Source organism: Varroa jacobsoni, unplaced genomic scaffold (genome assembly GCF_002532875.2).
Source record: "Varroa jacobsoni isolate VJ856 unplaced genomic scaffold, vjacob_1.0 contig02615, whole genome shotgun sequence".
Taxonomy (NCBI): Eukaryota; Metazoa; Arthropoda; class Arachnida; order Mesostigmata; family Varroidae; genus Varroa; species Varroa jacobsoni.
The window spans coordinates 6,234-22,895 of record NW_019214854.1 but is presented as its reverse complement, the minus strand read 5'-3'; the positions used below and the strand labels follow the sequence as shown (position 1 = coordinate 22,895).

Genomic DNA, 16,662 nt, shown 5'->3' with positions numbered 1-16,662 from the left:
TGTAGGATGCGGGCTAAAGGAATACAGCAAGTTTATAGTGAAGAGCAGCACTCAGGAAGTAGCGCAACTTATTGTTGCAAAAAAGATGCAACCCTTATAAAAACTGCAAATTCATAAAGATCTGAAATAGGGCGTAAATACGCTTACCGGGGCGATGTATTCATTGACTCCATCCACTCGTATGGATAGGGTTTTATTTTGATATCTTAACTTCTGAAGAAATACGTCTTATGTACAAGCAAAAGGGACCAGTTTGTTTACTTTGTTTGATTCGACACCGTTTTAATTAGCCGTCGGGTTGTGTATTCAGTAAAAATAGCGTTAAATTTATACAACAACTTACTTTAAGTGTTTGCAAGGTTATAGAAATGCACCTACCGAGTAATTTATTTTTAAGAATATTAAGTACTAATGCGCTATTTAGACCAGACCAGAAGTTTTTTGCCTGGTACCGCGATACTGCGCCCTGGACCTCGTGTCCTTGATTCGGAACTGATTTTGAAGTATTAAGCGATTAAGGCACGACAACTCTTCACATGGTCTTGGAAACATTGCAAGGACCATTACAGAAGGACACTGACTCCTAAAATCGTTTTACTAGGTCTAATTGGACTCAATCCTCATAGATTGGTATAGAATCTACCTCTGCAAACCACATTTTGCTGTCCATTAGAGCTGAAAAACCTTGCATTGCAAAAAATGCATTGTATTACAGGTATTAAGCGCATGACAAACATGGAATGAAAACCGTGTTCCTTATTTCTTGTAAATTTTAGTGTTAACGATAGCCGAATGTGGTGGGTTAGGGAAAACAACTACCCATTTGAGACTGGAGCTGAATAATATCTGACAATCCTTTGACGCAACCTTATTCAAAAGCAGTATCATCATTTTCTTCCTTATTCTGATTTTTGAAGAAGGGAATGGTCTTTACGGCGGTGTTTCCTTATCCGTGTTCCTTAGTTGAACTTAATATATATATATAGAGCCTAGTTCCACTTGATTACTTTCTCAAGATCGTATAGACAAAATTATCAAGCGCATAATTAATGAGCTCTTTAAATAATAAGCGAACTTACAACGTAGGTAATGAAAACTCCTCGACCATTCCTGCAATGAGATAAACAAATAATTAAAAGATAAGGAGCAGCCAGTGTTATCTGGTTTATACCATGCAATATATCTAACGATTCTCAATACTTTTATTTTTTGAAATGTCTAGTAAACATTTGTTTAATAAATTTTCTAATCTTTCTTTACTGCGCGAGAGTTATAATGAAACTTACGTCCGTTGAATAAAGCTGAGGCCTAAGTGATCTTTCACGCTTGATTTGTGTAGTTCTACCGTGATAAACTTTGAGGGTTCTGAAAAAACACAGAAGCTGAGTCTGTCATTAAGATTAATGTTAACATTAGTATCGAATATTAGATAACTTCATTGGCTGATGAAGTCGAGTTGATTGCTTGAGTCGAATTGAAGGCTATTTAGCATATTGTATGGTAACTCCCTAACAAGTCACTTCAGGGTCGACAAGAAACGTTGCTACTATTAGACATTACGAAGCAATACATAAAACTCCAGCGACATAGCTCACTTTTATGCAGATCTAGTTTTTGGCTAATTAATACAACCAAGACCACGCTATTGCTATTGCGTTGAAAGCGTTTTACCCATTATTACCGAAATGTAATTTAAAAATTTCGCAAGATTTCGATTTCAACTCAGTGAAAATTGCTATACTTATTATTAATAAGTATCTCGGAAGAAGTTATATTATGAAATTACATACGTAAGTTAAATTTAGTCACAAGAAATTTCTATTTAATTCAAAAGTCTTTTTTCACTTAATGTGATGCAGACCATAATTAATGTATAAATTCTACATAACTAAAAAATCCTCGACTTGATTATCTAAGAGGAATAATTTATGTTTTCGTGGAAGTTTGGCTCGCTTTTTGGACTAGAGCAGTAAAATGGACCAGGGCGTTCCATAATAAAGTAAAGTGCTATCTAGTCCTGCGGCTCAGGAAATAATCAGCGTAATTATTAGATCCTTTAAAGAACAGGCCAGACTACGAAGAAAAAGTGGTCAACGTTTTTTCGCTCGCTGACACCACTCGATTCCTCGAAAAAAAAAAACCGACCATAGCTTTTCCTCAACCCTATACATGCACGATCTCATCATCAAATAGCACGTTCATTATCAAAGTTCGAATAAAAGCAAAGATAGATTAATGGTCTTTATATAAAGATAGTATGTTGATATGTATTTATTTAGATAGCTGCATCTGAAATTTTAGCTGTGAGAAATGTGTCAAATCTAAATTCGTATGGCTTGCGACCGCTGCTATTCAAAGTCTGTCTTTATCACCTAATTATGATTTGTGGTATCGTAAACGTTAGGTATTAGCGACTGCAGGCTAAAAAAGCAATAACAATAAGGAAAAACCACGACCATCATTTCAAAACTAGGATACAGATTAACTTTGTTTCGAAGCTAAAGCCCGTGCAAGCCTTGATTGGACATTGCAATTCTGCACCTTATCATTCAATCCAAATCAAACATGACATGCAACAACTTGGTAGAAAGCAAGCATACATACACGTGCTAACTAAGCAAGCCTTTGTCATTCTTTACATGTTCAGGATAACAACAGGCCCCTGTCTGATACGAACTTTCGAAAATTACTATAAACAGTTAACGAAAAACAGCATAAACTCACTTTCGCTGCTGGTAAATAGGGTCTGGGGGTTCTCTCGAAGTATCATGAGGCGTACGGGCGAAGAGGCATCCCGGAGTACTCGAACGGCGTCAGCCCAACTTACCTCCCGCATCGACATCTCATTTACCTGCATCCAACATATTTTGCAATATTGAGCCGGACGTGAATTCCAGCAGGGTATCTCGACGTTCAATATCCGTCAAACTTTACAATATTTACGCATTAGGAAAAAAGCCTGTCCACTTTTAATGTCACTCAAAACGTTGGTCTTCTTGTTGGTCGGCAAACACTGCAAAGCTAAAATTATTACGAGCCGAACCATTGCGCAGTATTTGGATCGAAACTGTAAGCAATGCTGTTGTCAGAAACGGCAACTCAGTACTACTTCGAAAACTAGAGTCTCATTGAAAAGCTAGATAACACTCAGGGCACACGTATCGATATTTAGCTTCGAACTAATGCACTATGACAGTCATAACTGCCTTTGTTTTTTTGGGGATCTTCACCTTCTACACGCGTCGAACGGGCACCAACCTATGCATATCAAACACTACGAATGAACTTATCAGATTCGTACGCTAAGTAGGCCATGACACATAGACTCTAGTATATGGACAAAGACTATAGTAAACAATGGCTTCTGTAGATAAATATCTGTTATAAGCTGAAATGTTACAATATATATATCAAATTAATTACTGATCCATGATATATAAATGGTGGTGGTGGTGGTGGTGCTGCTGTCGAGTGAGGTTACGAAGCTGATCCAACATGCTTAATGCGTTTTCCTTGGCAAATCTGTCAATATCTATCTAGGTATGTAAAATATATATGTGTTTTTTTTGTTTTTGTTTCCCACGCTAATTTGCTAGCGAATAATAAAAATTGTCGACTCTTACTATACAGATATAGTTCATTCGGCGTATCAGTGTTGAAAGTATTCGTTTTTTCAGTAAAGATCGTTGGTGCATTGATCGAACCGTCCAACACGCCGAAGAGGCTGACCCTTTACCCTGTGTCTCGTTGACAACTATGTAGCAGCACCTCATTTTTTTAGCTTCTTGTGTAGAGGAGGCTCGCTATGAGACGTCTGATTTTCTATTAGATACTGCTAGGTCTAAATTATACATAACTATACTGTTTTTTGCAACAGTGGGAAAACCTCAAAATAGGTTAGCGTTGGTAGAAATGAGTGTGGTTTCAGCTTTCGCACAGCAATCGCCAAATGGTATCGATTTATAATCAATTTTTCTAAACTGGTAATATGATTTTTTTGAAAATACCTTATCTGAAGCAATTCATCGTGAGACCTAACGTTTATTGAATATCTAGGAAAATATTGACCTATTGTACCTATGCAGCCAATCCTTTCCTTACTATTTCATGCGAAAAAAAATTTTATAATATTTGCTGATGTCAAATTAGCGTCATCATCCCTTTAGGCCAAAGCCTCTGAGAACTTCTGTGTCGCCAGGAAGTTCCAAGGGGAATCCAATTTTACCCTTGCGAACTGTTTACTCCATGTTTGCCCAGGGGCGAACACGGAAGAAATGCTACGCAAGATGCATCGAGGAAGTAAGCCCAGGAAACGAGAAGCCGAGTGTCAATATGGAACAGCAGAGATCAAAAACAGATATGCGCAAATATAGAGAAAGAAAATCTATTGTAAATAGGTCGACCAGATAATTACTGTTAAACAAAATAGAATTATTTGGTAAAAATCAGTGATAGCTCACGAACGAACTCCGCTAAATGAATGAATGAATGAATGAAAATATCTAAACGGCTCTTTTCGCCATCAACGTCACTGAATATTCTCCCACTCGTTATCGCAAAACACTTTACCCTATCGTAACGAGTAATAAGATCGAGATTTCAATGATGTGAGATATCATGTGCTCGCATCGGCGGTATACACTGACGCGTGCTTTTTTTGCGGTTGGCTGGGATGTATCCAGCCGTCCACACCTTTCTCAGATGATAAATTTGCGCTCAGTAAATCGTCAAACGTTATGTTGGTATAAATAAATACAAAGAACGTAATTTGCCTACTTCAAAGCGCGACAGATTGTAAACACTGTATGTATCATAATATAAGAACCTCACCTCAGTCCTGTAGCGGGAACCTGTTTTACCAAATGAAGGCATACGTAAGTTAGTTTAGGTTCGAAGGTGGGCGTAGTCGTCTATCGTTTCGTGCGATGGCCCAACTTTCTGAAACAATGATTAACGGATTCGGCTGCATAGAGGATTGTAGGCTTAACAAGCTCAAAGGAACACCGCGGTTCTTCATAGACTAGCCCTTAACTAGATTTTCGGTAGCGCTGGAGAGTGAGAGGGGCGCTATCCTAAAACGCGTACGAACAGACAATCCTAATGACATTAGCGATATTTGGATAGCCTTTCTGAATGTTTACATATGCATATCATGCGTCAATAAAGTAAAAAGACCCTATGGAACCTTCGTTCAAGTTTTGCCTCGATATAGACAAAGCACATTTAAATTTTGCGCCATTTCATCATCTGTAGGTAAACACCTACGCGTGTGCATAGAGTAAATAACAACTTGTTAGTGGACATTAAATGAATAGGATCGTCGATTTGCTTCGGGCGGTTTAAAACGCAACAGTTAGCTTTAAGGAATGAGAACGGATCCCAAATAGTCATGGGTACTTTAGACTGAGATCCAGTTTAACAATGTCAAACTAAATCCCTATCCTACCTACTTATCAATGCGAGAAAGTGAACATGTGCTCAATGTGTGAGTGCATTTTTGGGTGCTCAGTGTTTGCGTAAGATTAGGTTACTTTTACACTATTAATGTAAACAAGGCGAGATAATTTACGCTGTTTATGTACGCAACTATATCGGGCTACATTTGCTTGTAGGCGTTGGTAAATAACTCACAGCTAGAATGACGTCACCTTTCTTCAAGCGCCCGTCTTGGTAGGCTGCCCCGTCCTTGTGAACCTCTGACACACAAACAGCGTCCTATTACAAGTATATGAATCACCAAAAACAACAGCGGAATAAAACGAAAAAACATTTTTTAATATAATTTTCCAAGGTCTCACAGATGCAGCGTTTAATACAATCAAATATCGAATGCAGCAGTTAAAAAAATGATGTAATACGCTTGCAAAGTGCCCCAGTTTTGTGGGTCTCTAAGGGGCTTCCATGTGGTTCTCGTAGAATGCTGGTGTGAATTTTGACTCGGTACGTGATGCCTGTACTGAATTCAGATAATGGACAAGGGTATTAGTTTAGGGTCGCCTTTGTATCCTATTTTATCGCATGGGTTTAAGGCACCTACGGACCTCTCTAAACGTTCACATTTGGCTAACCGTCTATTAAACTCGGTCAGTTCTTTGTACACAAGGTCATAATCACGGCCCTTGTGCACCGAATTAGGTTTTCTTAATAAAAATATTATAGCACTGACCTTTGATACGACACAGGTTGGTTTCATCTAAAATGTTCTCATTTTTTTATTTCGATTTTATATGCATGTAATTTCAACAGCGATATGATATGTGAAATAGCAGTAGGAAGAATTACTATTATAATGCTTTTTGAAGAATAATAATTATGACGATAAAAATATGCCAGCACTAGCTAAAAATAAATAGAAGGGTAACAAAGAACATAGACAAGAACCGTAGCAATAGGCCAATAAAATAGCATAGTGGAAAGGAAAATGGCTACCCTAACACTTACAAAAAATTAGGCTTTGATCATTCAATTAGAACGGAACAAAGGATTTAAGAGAGTGAGGTGGGCACAGGCAGTGTGTATTCTGATGCAAGTTGTGTATGTAAGCCTGGAAACTATAGGCCTCCATCTTTATTTAGAACACCTTTATTTAGTTTCTTGAATAACTCAAGAGCACAACCTCTGACAACATCATGCTCTCCTAGTCCTATTGTTATTTATATAAGTAAAACTTTGCATTTGTGCATTCCAGGTTTTCAGGCGCCGCTATCAATGAAGCCGTGACGATCCGTTTAGTGTTCCGCGTTAACTTTAATTCGGTTATTTACTACTTGATTTTTGTTAAGATGTTTTCCTAAGCGTACAGTCGCCTTTTATAGACGATAACGGATATTTTAAAAGTTTCAGATGTGAATTTCTATTAGGTAACACCATTTTTTGTCCCTATGATGGCATAGTAGTGGGCAGCATGTTTGCCTACTACTATGCCATCATATAGATACGTAATAGTTAGGTCTTGTATCCGATCGTACGCACACTTCGTTTTGTGCTAGGAGCCAGCCGTCTTATGGGATTCCCGAGACGGGTGGCAGCCGTAAAACTTTATCTTTAGATCATTCTAGCTGCACCAGGAGATTTGCCTTGTTGAAAGATTAGGTCCTCATACCTTTTTGCGTAAACCCGAGGGTTCTCGAAATAGCCGTGAGAGCTCGAGTGCGTACTTGCCAAGTAAACAAAAAGCATCTTCGTACAAACGAGCATACGTTGTTATCTTGTCAATCTTGAGCTCCGAGTATTTTCTCAATTCTCTAGCGCCCTTCACTATCTCACAATATACTCTAAAAAATCTCCAAATGTTGGCTAAAAAGCTAGTAAGCCTATGGATGTTTAGGCTTATTAGGTCAAAAAAGCCTAAGTCTATCTCAATGCTGCTCTCGTAGAAATCACAAGAATGAAATTTAGCAAGCTGGGCCTAGAAATCTAATTAAATCAACTAGTAGCTTTTCCACGAATTAAAAACTAATTCACTAAATAAAGCTAATTGAATCGAGTTTCTTGATCTCAGTCAAGGTGAGCTTAGACTTTTTTTATAACGAATTTATATATAGATATATATATAACTGTCATGAACGATGAACTCCCCAGAGTTAGAGCCATTTTCTCGCATATTCATATCGTTGAGATGTCTATCGACGTCTAAACTCTTCCGGTACAAAAGTTCTTGCTTAGCTGATATCGGGAGTTTACTAATTTATAAAGAATTTGTCGAACAGCAATAGGTTAGATGTACGCCAAAATATGCACTATAAAACCTACTTTACTAAAACCTATTTATCTACTGACGCGATGTTGTACAAAAAAGGCAAGGTACCTAAGGACAATATGACGTTACAGTGCCCTAATTAATGTTTGCGCAAGAAAAAACAGCTATTCTGTTACGCAGACAAAATTGCTACACAACCCCATAGTTGAATGGTCAAACGTAATGTTTTCTAAAATATCTAGAATATTCTAAACCTTACGTGAGGTCTATTCTTAGGTATTTGACTATATAGCATACGTTCCACTATAAATCAGTGACTTTTGGAAAAAATAACAGTCATTGCCGTGAATCCCTTCAGAAAATATTGAATAATTAATACTACAATCACTAAATAAGTACTTCCTCATTTATCAATCGGAAGCTTTTCGGATGTCTCATATCGGATATAATCGGAATGGAAAAAAACACGTGCGATATCCATATGCTCAAGGCGAGTTGTCAACAAATGACAGACGAAATTGAGAAGTATTATCATTATTAATCATAATTCCCTAATGGCTTTAACGACTAAATCTTTGGCTGGAAAGCCGGAACTTGCTAGGTTGAGTCCCGTAATAGGACATATGCCTCTGTCCAACTTTATGATGACTTCTACTTTTTTCGTTCATATTTAGCTTATGCTAAATATGAACAAAAAAAGTAGAAGTTTTTGCATACGCAATTTGGTAATATCTTTTATAGTGGATTGTGCTTTACGGAACGTATTTTCCAATTGCACGTACAAAAACAGTGCTTTCTAAAAATCAATGATATGTAGTAAAAGTTTAGATTTTAGTCGCATACAATCAGAGTATTGTCGTTTTGTTTTTGTTCCAAATGAACTGAATGATATGAGTAGTTAGTAGAACAGTTTCTTACGAAACCAAATCACCCATACTCATGATAGTTTTTAGCAAACTTACAAAGTAGGTGTCAGAGCCGCCAGTTATGCTAAGTCCTAACTCCTGCTGGACCTTCCGGAGGACAATTGTGCTCTCGACGAAATCCCGCACGGTACTGATAGCACCTAAATAGAAAATGCAACAGAATTACGTGTTTTTAACACGTGACAAGCACATCTGATGACGCTTCTTCAAAACGATTCTAGATATTTTGTGCGTACCAGGATAGCATACGTTTTTTACGTACACGTTGGTTTGGCATATGTTCAAATCGGAAAAGTCAGAGTATGCATTTGTTTATCAGACTATCGATATAATTTATCTGAAATTATTTTAAACGTAGCTTAAAACATACACTTTACCACACCCCCACAGAGTTCGGTCAACAGGAAATCTCGTTTTACTACTAGCCGCTAAGGCACGCCAATGTTTTTAACACTTCAGCCGCGTAAACAGAGGGGCTTCGGCTTTGGAGTCATTCAGGATGCAGGAAATAAACGATCACCCGTACCAGTTACAGAAGCCACCGTGAAGGATTGTAATACATTCAATGTTTTAAATCCTAATGGACAAAAGATAAATGAATTATAAATAATATTACAATAAACATTTTTTTAATGGAAGTAGCAACATGACTAAAAGGCGCCATGGGTTACACAAAGAGAGCTACAGTATCCACCCCGGTACTACCTTGAAATCAGCTTTTACTTCAATAGAGCGTTATTGTATGCGATTTGGGAACTGTGAAGTACCTTAATACATATGGGGTAACGCTAAGCATGGAGCAAACTTTCAAAGCAATAAAAAAGCCCACAGTGAACATAAAAAAGGTGGGCGTATAAAAGTATGTAAAAGTCGAAATTGAGTTCAAGTTACATCTAGTTAAGAAGCTGGGTCAGTTTCTTGAATCGAACATAGCATAGCCCTATTAATAGAGGTTTAGTGATGTCTAACGATAAAACACGAATTACGAAGGGTTTGCCGTTAGCAGCTAAAAGCGTAAGCTATTTCACGCATTGGCACATTTGCCTAAATCAGTTAATTTTACATTCAAAAGCCGACCCTTCGCGAAGAAATGTTTAGGTACAATTAATCCTGCTGTCTTTTTCTTTCATCGTTCTATTTGAATATATAGGGAGGCGTATGTGGCTTTTAGCGTAGACCTGACTGCTCCAGCAGCACCAATGAGGCTTTCTCATCTGTACTAGAGGGGTAATTTAAACTCGTTCGTGTGGGCATTACTACAAAGCAAAACGTATGTATGAGCTTGTTTGCACAATAAGTCGTGCTTGCCACCCGATTCATTTATTCGTTTCTTTTCAGGCTCTGTCATTGATTATCGCCTCGTCTATGCAAATCGGCATCGACTTTCCCAGTCTTCCTCTGTGCTAATGAACTTTAGATAAGCTGGAGTAGTGGAAAGTTTGAATCTGCACAGATCCTGCTACAGATAGCGGTGCATTACCTGCAATGTACACACTTCTGTTTAATGATGAACGATTCAGGTTCACAGCATGTTTTAGGAACGCAGGCTTAATTCGGTTGAGGTTTTCAAGCTGCATCATTGAAGGCTCTTTCCACACTACTCATTTGTGAAGCAGGTCTGGAAAGAGTTCGTATACCACCGCTCGTTGTACCCTGTTCGTCATGTGCTTTGCAAAAACTCGGCCATTCGTTGGTAAAATCACTAGGTACTTGAAGCTGGTCACGTACCTCAAAGCTGTTCGGTTCATATAAAGCACGTCATTAGCAACGAGGCGGTCATAGCGGCAGAACTTCATCGCTTTCGTTGCGTCCATGTTGATCATTAGTCCGCTTCATCCACTTATAACGAGAGCTTCGCGAAAGCTTGCTGGAAAAACCATGTCCTTCCAAAGATGACAGACTCGTCGGTACAAAGCAGCGTCTCTACGTTGTCCTGCTAGATTTTAGATAGGGAGGGCCGGATAATTTAGCAGTAAAAGGAAAGCAGTGAATTCAGGTTATCAGCCTTTACTGTGTCGAGCGAACAGTTCGTGCTAAGGTATTCCATCTATGTTAGCCAAATTTTCTGGCCAATTGTCCTGGTCAAATGCAGCGTGTTCTGAAAAACTCCGTGCTGTGCAAGTTTTATCCAAATTCTGTTTCGAGGCTCATATCAAATACCGATTTAAATCCGCGAACGCGACGTAGACCACTTGTTTTAGTCACGGATCAGTTTATGAAGTTGTATGTCGCATGTTTTAAGAACAGAGCATCCTGCACGGAATCTATGCGTTGCAATAGGTGTACATAAACCAGCTTCCAAAAACCTCATCAGGCGCTGTGCGATGGGATGTGTCCAGCAGCTTTTCGTCGTGATTGTTCTTCATAAAGATAAGCCGCTCGGATTGCTTTTTCCCTTGAAGATGAAGCTTAAGAGCATCGCTTCAGTATGTTAGCAAGCGTTTATGCTGTAGGCAACTATGGAATTGACTTGTCTTGCAGGTGAGCATTTCAGTCGCACTTTTTAAGCGTTACTTCTGGACATTTCTTCGCCGCTTTGTTTGACTGCAGCTGCTTTAGGAAACTCAACACCTTAAACACAGAAGATGTGGCCCCTATTATTTTGTACATCATGGATAATTGCTCCCTTTATTCAGCAGTGGACGGATATATAATCCGTGGTGCTCACAGCCGCATACGTACTCCCGCAGTTTTTTTTTTTTATCAGCACTGTGGAACTCGTCAAGCATGATGCCAATTTCTCTTTGTGAAACCTATAGTGGGGCTCCCTTTGTACTGTCAGCTTGTCTTCTAGAGGCCAGGTGTCCCCGGCTACATGAAACTGCGAGTTTGTTGTTCATTTTTTCTATACGTAGGGTTGCTGTCAATTGTGCTTTGAGATAAACCTCACGTATTGGTTCGAGGCTGAACAGATCACTTGAAGTCTTTTAGATGACGCCAAAACGTACACTTTCTCATTAGGTGCGACACAAATCTGCTTTGACACAATAACTCAGTTGTTTTTAGGTCTCAGAAAAACAGAGACAATCACCGTTAACTATCATGTATATGCATGCCTATTTCTGAAAGATCCCCGTATTCACCCTTACTTCCAATTAATTTGCGGAAAACTTCATAGAAAACGACTTTATTCAAAGCGCCTATTTTCGTCGATGTTCATGCCTTTGCGAATTTAATTCTCCCAACTTTCAATTGCGTCCTATAGCACCGTCACGTTGCCCCTAGAACCAGTTACATTCCTTATCTTTAAACTTACCTGGCACTTCATTGTTACCCAGCACGAATTAATCCGCCAGTCGCTTGCTACACTTCAACCAGACCTATAGGAAACGTTGTTGAAGCGGTAACAACTAAGCAAGCCATTTCCACATCCAATTTTGTTTGTCTTTAGATTGTCGTCTAATTTCAACAATCGACTTCTTACTCTATCTTTACGCGTTTGCCATTGTCGAAACAACACACGAATTGATGTTCAGCAGACGTTCGTTTGGTTTAGGCGTCTGCTCGACGATGCGCATCACACGATTCCCTTGCTCGTTACATCGCACAACTGCCAATGCGTAGGCTTGCAGAATCAGTCAAGGCATTTCAACGCTGTACGTCGGTCATTACACATACGGTGCCGCCGCTAACGCCATCCGGCCACTCACGGTTGCTGCCTCAACTTCCGCCCACCTTCTTCCTGCTAATCAATCTATAATAAACCCCTGAACTCGACGCGATGCTTACACATGCTCTCAGGGCGTTGCGTTCTAGCGACCCGCGACGAGCTTCGCTTGTATGTTAACGACGGCGGAAGTAAAGCTAATTCGGCAATTTCCACCGGAAATAGTTAGCGCGAGGGCATAGTTTCGATGTGCGACGCCGAAGGCGAAAACGCTACCGGGATGCAATAGGACCCGGCGAAACCAGTTGTATGCCCCTCGCCGACCTTCAGAACCTATGACCAGCCAATAATGACGACACGGAGCGCCCACAGGGCGTAGCTGCCACACAGAACACAACGGTTTAAGATATATTGTTCTTCTTCTTTAAATATAAATACGGCTTTATGTATGGGCCAGCAAACGATACACGAATTCAATTAAAAAGAACTCATTTTTAACTCCTAATCCTTTTCGGTATCGTCAAGCTTCTACGGTGCTCCGAGTCAGACCTAAGTGTTCGTCCAATAATGATAACCGAGTCAATAGTCGAGGGACGGCTGGATTGACTGAAACAGAAGCGCAAGTAGAGGCTAACGGTTAAATTGTGCTGTACTGTTGTTCAATTTTCACCCAACCTTTACTCCTGTGCATACCGATTTGCTTTTCCTTTTCATCGGGAAAATTTTCACTATAATAGTGGTAATAATACTATGACATGGCAAGCGATCTAAGTCGTGATTTAACAGACGGAAGAATAAACCGATGGATAGAATAGAGGCTATGCGATGAATAAGCCAGCCTCAGCTGTATGCGGGCTCGCCAAGTACCTAAAGGAGTATAGGGAAATGCAACGGTTCAAGGGGGAAGAGTGAAGAGTTGGCAGCGGCGACGGCAACGGCCAAGTAATTAGTTTCGCTCGGTTCCCAGGCCCCAGTACAGACAGACAAGATAATCGTAATCGTTTAGAGCAGCCTGAGAAAGAATGCTGTTAGGTTAAAGCGCATGATAAGTTTGGTGCACTGAGCTAATCGAAAACCTTTCGCTTTCGAAGAACCACTTAGCCAGCCAGCTTTCACCTTATTACTTCTTGTTACTGATGCCCAGCAACATCGAGCATGGAATGGACTAGCGCGGCAGCCCCAACATTTATCACAAATGTTTGCCACCAGAGTTGTTCTGGGTGTCTTCCTTTGTGTAGGCAGTATAGAAAAATGAACAGTATAGGTATTGAGTGCGCTATGGTCTTCCACTATGTTTCTATTTGCCAACGAAGCTGGAATCTATGTCTATAAATAGTTGCATTGGCTGATCACTATGCCGTCTGAGGCTGAAAATATGATGGCTAGCTTCTAGTTAAAGCAAGCGCTAGGTTTTACTTATTGCTGGACCTTGCATTATCGTTGAGTCGTACAGAACGCCCTATCCCTACCTCATTTCCTTTCTTCGGCTTCTTTGTCCTTCCCGAACCTTTTTGTTTGCTGTGGCCCGCTATTTCGGACAGAGGGCCGACAGGCCCTCACGCAACGCCCACAGCAGCCGAAGGCAGCCTACGTGCATGAGATTTTGAGTTTGCGTGCACGCGCGCGCCGTGTACCGTATTCGGGTACCATGGTTTGTTCTCCCATTGCGCTGGCGCCAGGTAGCCTAACAAACAGGGAAGGCTGAACGGCCACGAAGGTGCATAACTATCTCCACGCGGAGACTTGCAGTTTATCCAGTTAGGCACTGGGCAGCTTTGTCCTAGTACTTGTAGAGCACGAAAATAGGATACAGATTTAGCACGTCAAAAAACACCGACTACTTAAATATGCTACATACATATTTTAGTTGATTTCAAAACTGTAGCAGACAGTATAAATAATATTGGTTTGTTTAAGAACACCACAAGCTCCTCTTGTTCTGAAATTTATCAACTCATCTTCTTCCTGGTGGCCTACAGACGTAAAATAGATGTGTGATCAGTAGAATTTCCATCGTTTCGATAAAATTTGCCGCAGTCGAACCAGTAAATAATAGTCACACGTCTACATCGCAATAACATTCATGAGCTAATATTAGAATTTGGAGTCACTGGTTGAGTACATCACCTCAGATCTTGTGCTTGTAGTCGGAAGATCTGCCCGGCTCATTCAGCCTTTTCATACATGGGCTATTTTCGTTACATGATGTAAACGGGATTATTCTCCATCACAAGTAAAGTCTTCTTTTGTCAGTTATGTTCATGTATAGCTGGCCTATAAATCCACCTATCTAGAACAAGGAAACGTGACGCATCTTTCTGGCAAATAGTGTCCAGTTGCTATATTGTTTTTCCGTATGCGCAGTTTTTTATCGGTGAATAGATGTAATATTCGTAATAGTATTTTTTTTATTTTAGACCAGTAAACCAATTAAATTAAAGGCCAGTCTAAGCAGCATTTATTTCGGCCGCAGGGGTACTTGTGAACCTCAACAAGATTTTCGTTATAATATGTTTTCGTTAAAAATTTCTTAAAAATTGTAGCTGATATTGCTTCTCCAGTATGCGCCTTTTGGTGTCCTCCCTTTATGATTTACAAACACAAAAATTTCTTCTAGAAAATGAAGGGAAGACAAGGGAGGGGGGGTACTACCACCCTTGTCACTGGGGGGTTATTGTAGGCTTACATTACGACATATATTTATTGATATATGTTGTAATATGACTATCGATTACTTTATGATCATGTCGCTTATGACGCATTATAAAGCCTGTTTCAAAGCAAAATATAATACATTTAGTTGATTTTCTGCTTAACCATAATGAGGGGTGAACCGGCATGTGTTGTTTTACAACGTAAGTCTAACTCATTCTAACTCATCTAAGTTTATAGGTACATCGGTAACATTTAAAGGAGCCTTCTGCATTGATCAATAATTCACTAACGACCAATTTTGTGGAAACGCTAGAAAAATCAAAATACTAAATACATATTTGTATTAGCACACTCTAAGCTTACCTCTGCCCTTTGGCATAACAGCATGCCTCGGCGACAGCCGGTTCTCATCCTGGTTGGGTAGAATGGCTTCGAGAGTGAGGAAAAGTGCCTCGTACAAAGAATCCGCGTCCGCATACTTGATACTATCAGAGTCGAGTTCGATCATCGCAGAAGCAATTTGTCGGGGTCACAGGGACGAGCAAGCTCACTTGTAGGTTCCTTTTTGCTTACCTATGACTATCGCTAGCGTACCCTAGTCGTCATCTAAACGTCGACCTCCGATCTTTCAACTTTTCTTTTTTTCTTTTATTTTAGTTGAGTATCGTTTTCATTCACGTCATTAAGTGAATATCTTATATTTTTCTGTTTTCATTCTATCGCATCTGTTACTCTATTATTGTGTACTATTACATGTAAAAGCAGTCATCGAAGTCGTGGTCTTCATTTGTGGAATTTAGCGATTTGAACTTTCTGTGGCTCCTAGTTAGCATAGTCGTCTATCCATATCCGGTTGAAGATTTTCTAGTGACTGTGTTGAAAATAGGTCTCGTAACTTCTTGTTATCCATGACCCCATACGCTTTCCGTCTTCTGAAGCGCAATTAGTGCTTAATCAACGCGATCGAATCGCGGCTGCGAAAACGCACATACGCGAAAAGCTTTAAGAGCGAGTTTTGAACTCTGCAATTTATTATTTTATTATATTGGTTGCTGAGGTCTCGTTAAGGTCCTCTGTTCTTCATGGGATGTTTCAGGTAGATTCTGAATGCTAAACTGGCTAAGCATCTAATTTGGTCGTGGAGCAAAAATTGGTATTAAAAAATTCAGATTTTGAAGCGAACGTGTGTCCCCGACGGGTCACTGACGGGTATTATTGAATATTACATGATGTAGACGATTCCAGGTATATGGGGCGGCTAAATACTCCTGAAATTCGTCGGATGCTCAACAAAGCTGGTAAAAACTTAAATAAAAAATTATTAGTCGGTGAATACTCGGTGAAGTCGAATAGTCTGCTTCCAACTGGGATGTTGGATCGTTGTTTGTCGGGATTGTACTTATGGTATAGGCAAGTGGTATATGTACGACGGTATAATCTCGAGTCGGAGGATCGTAACGGATTGAAGACGTTCACTATCTTATCCGTTACGCGAGTCAACTGAAGTTCTGCAACGAAACCAACAAGAACACGTCACAAATTAGGAAGACGTTGGCCATTCTTAGACAACTGCTCACAACAGTCAAGATCAAACGACTAACCAAAAATACGACTTAAAAAATTGCATTTCCATAATTAAAGGCGAATATCTAAACAACAGAAAGTTCTATGCTATCTATACAGAATCCAAAGCGAGCTTTTAGGCTCTGATTATATATTAATAGAATAAAACGACACAATTTCAACATCATATAAAGGTCAGATGTACTTCTTAG

The 16,662-nt window shown here is 39.7% G+C and overlaps 1 protein-coding gene across 3 annotated transcripts in view; it reads right to left on the bottom strand.

The window, feature by feature from the left end:
• LOC111272571 (uncharacterized) overlaps positions 1–16,411 on the bottom strand; it is a 32,246-nt gene extending 15,835 nt beyond the window's left edge. For 2 of the 3 annotated variants that reach the window (XM_022854103.2, XM_022854104.2), the window contains exons 1-6: positions 15,251–16,411; positions 8,662–8,765; positions 5,632–5,715; positions 2,725–2,851; positions 1,287–1,365; positions 1,080–1,110 (exon numbers count right to left, since the gene is read on the bottom strand). In XM_022854103.2, the coding sequence (XP_022709838.1) occupies positions 1,080–1,110; positions 1,287–1,365; positions 2,725–2,851; positions 5,632–5,715; positions 8,662–8,765; positions 15,251–15,395 (570 nt within the window). In that variant the 5' untranslated portion in view covers positions 15,396–16,411. The remainder of the gene's footprint in view (positions 1–1,079; positions 1,111–1,286; positions 1,366–2,724; positions 2,852–5,631; positions 5,716–8,661; positions 8,766–15,250) is intronic. The other variant, XM_022854105.2, reaches the window with a different exon arrangement.
• Between the last annotated feature and the right edge of the window lie 251 nt (positions 16,412–16,662).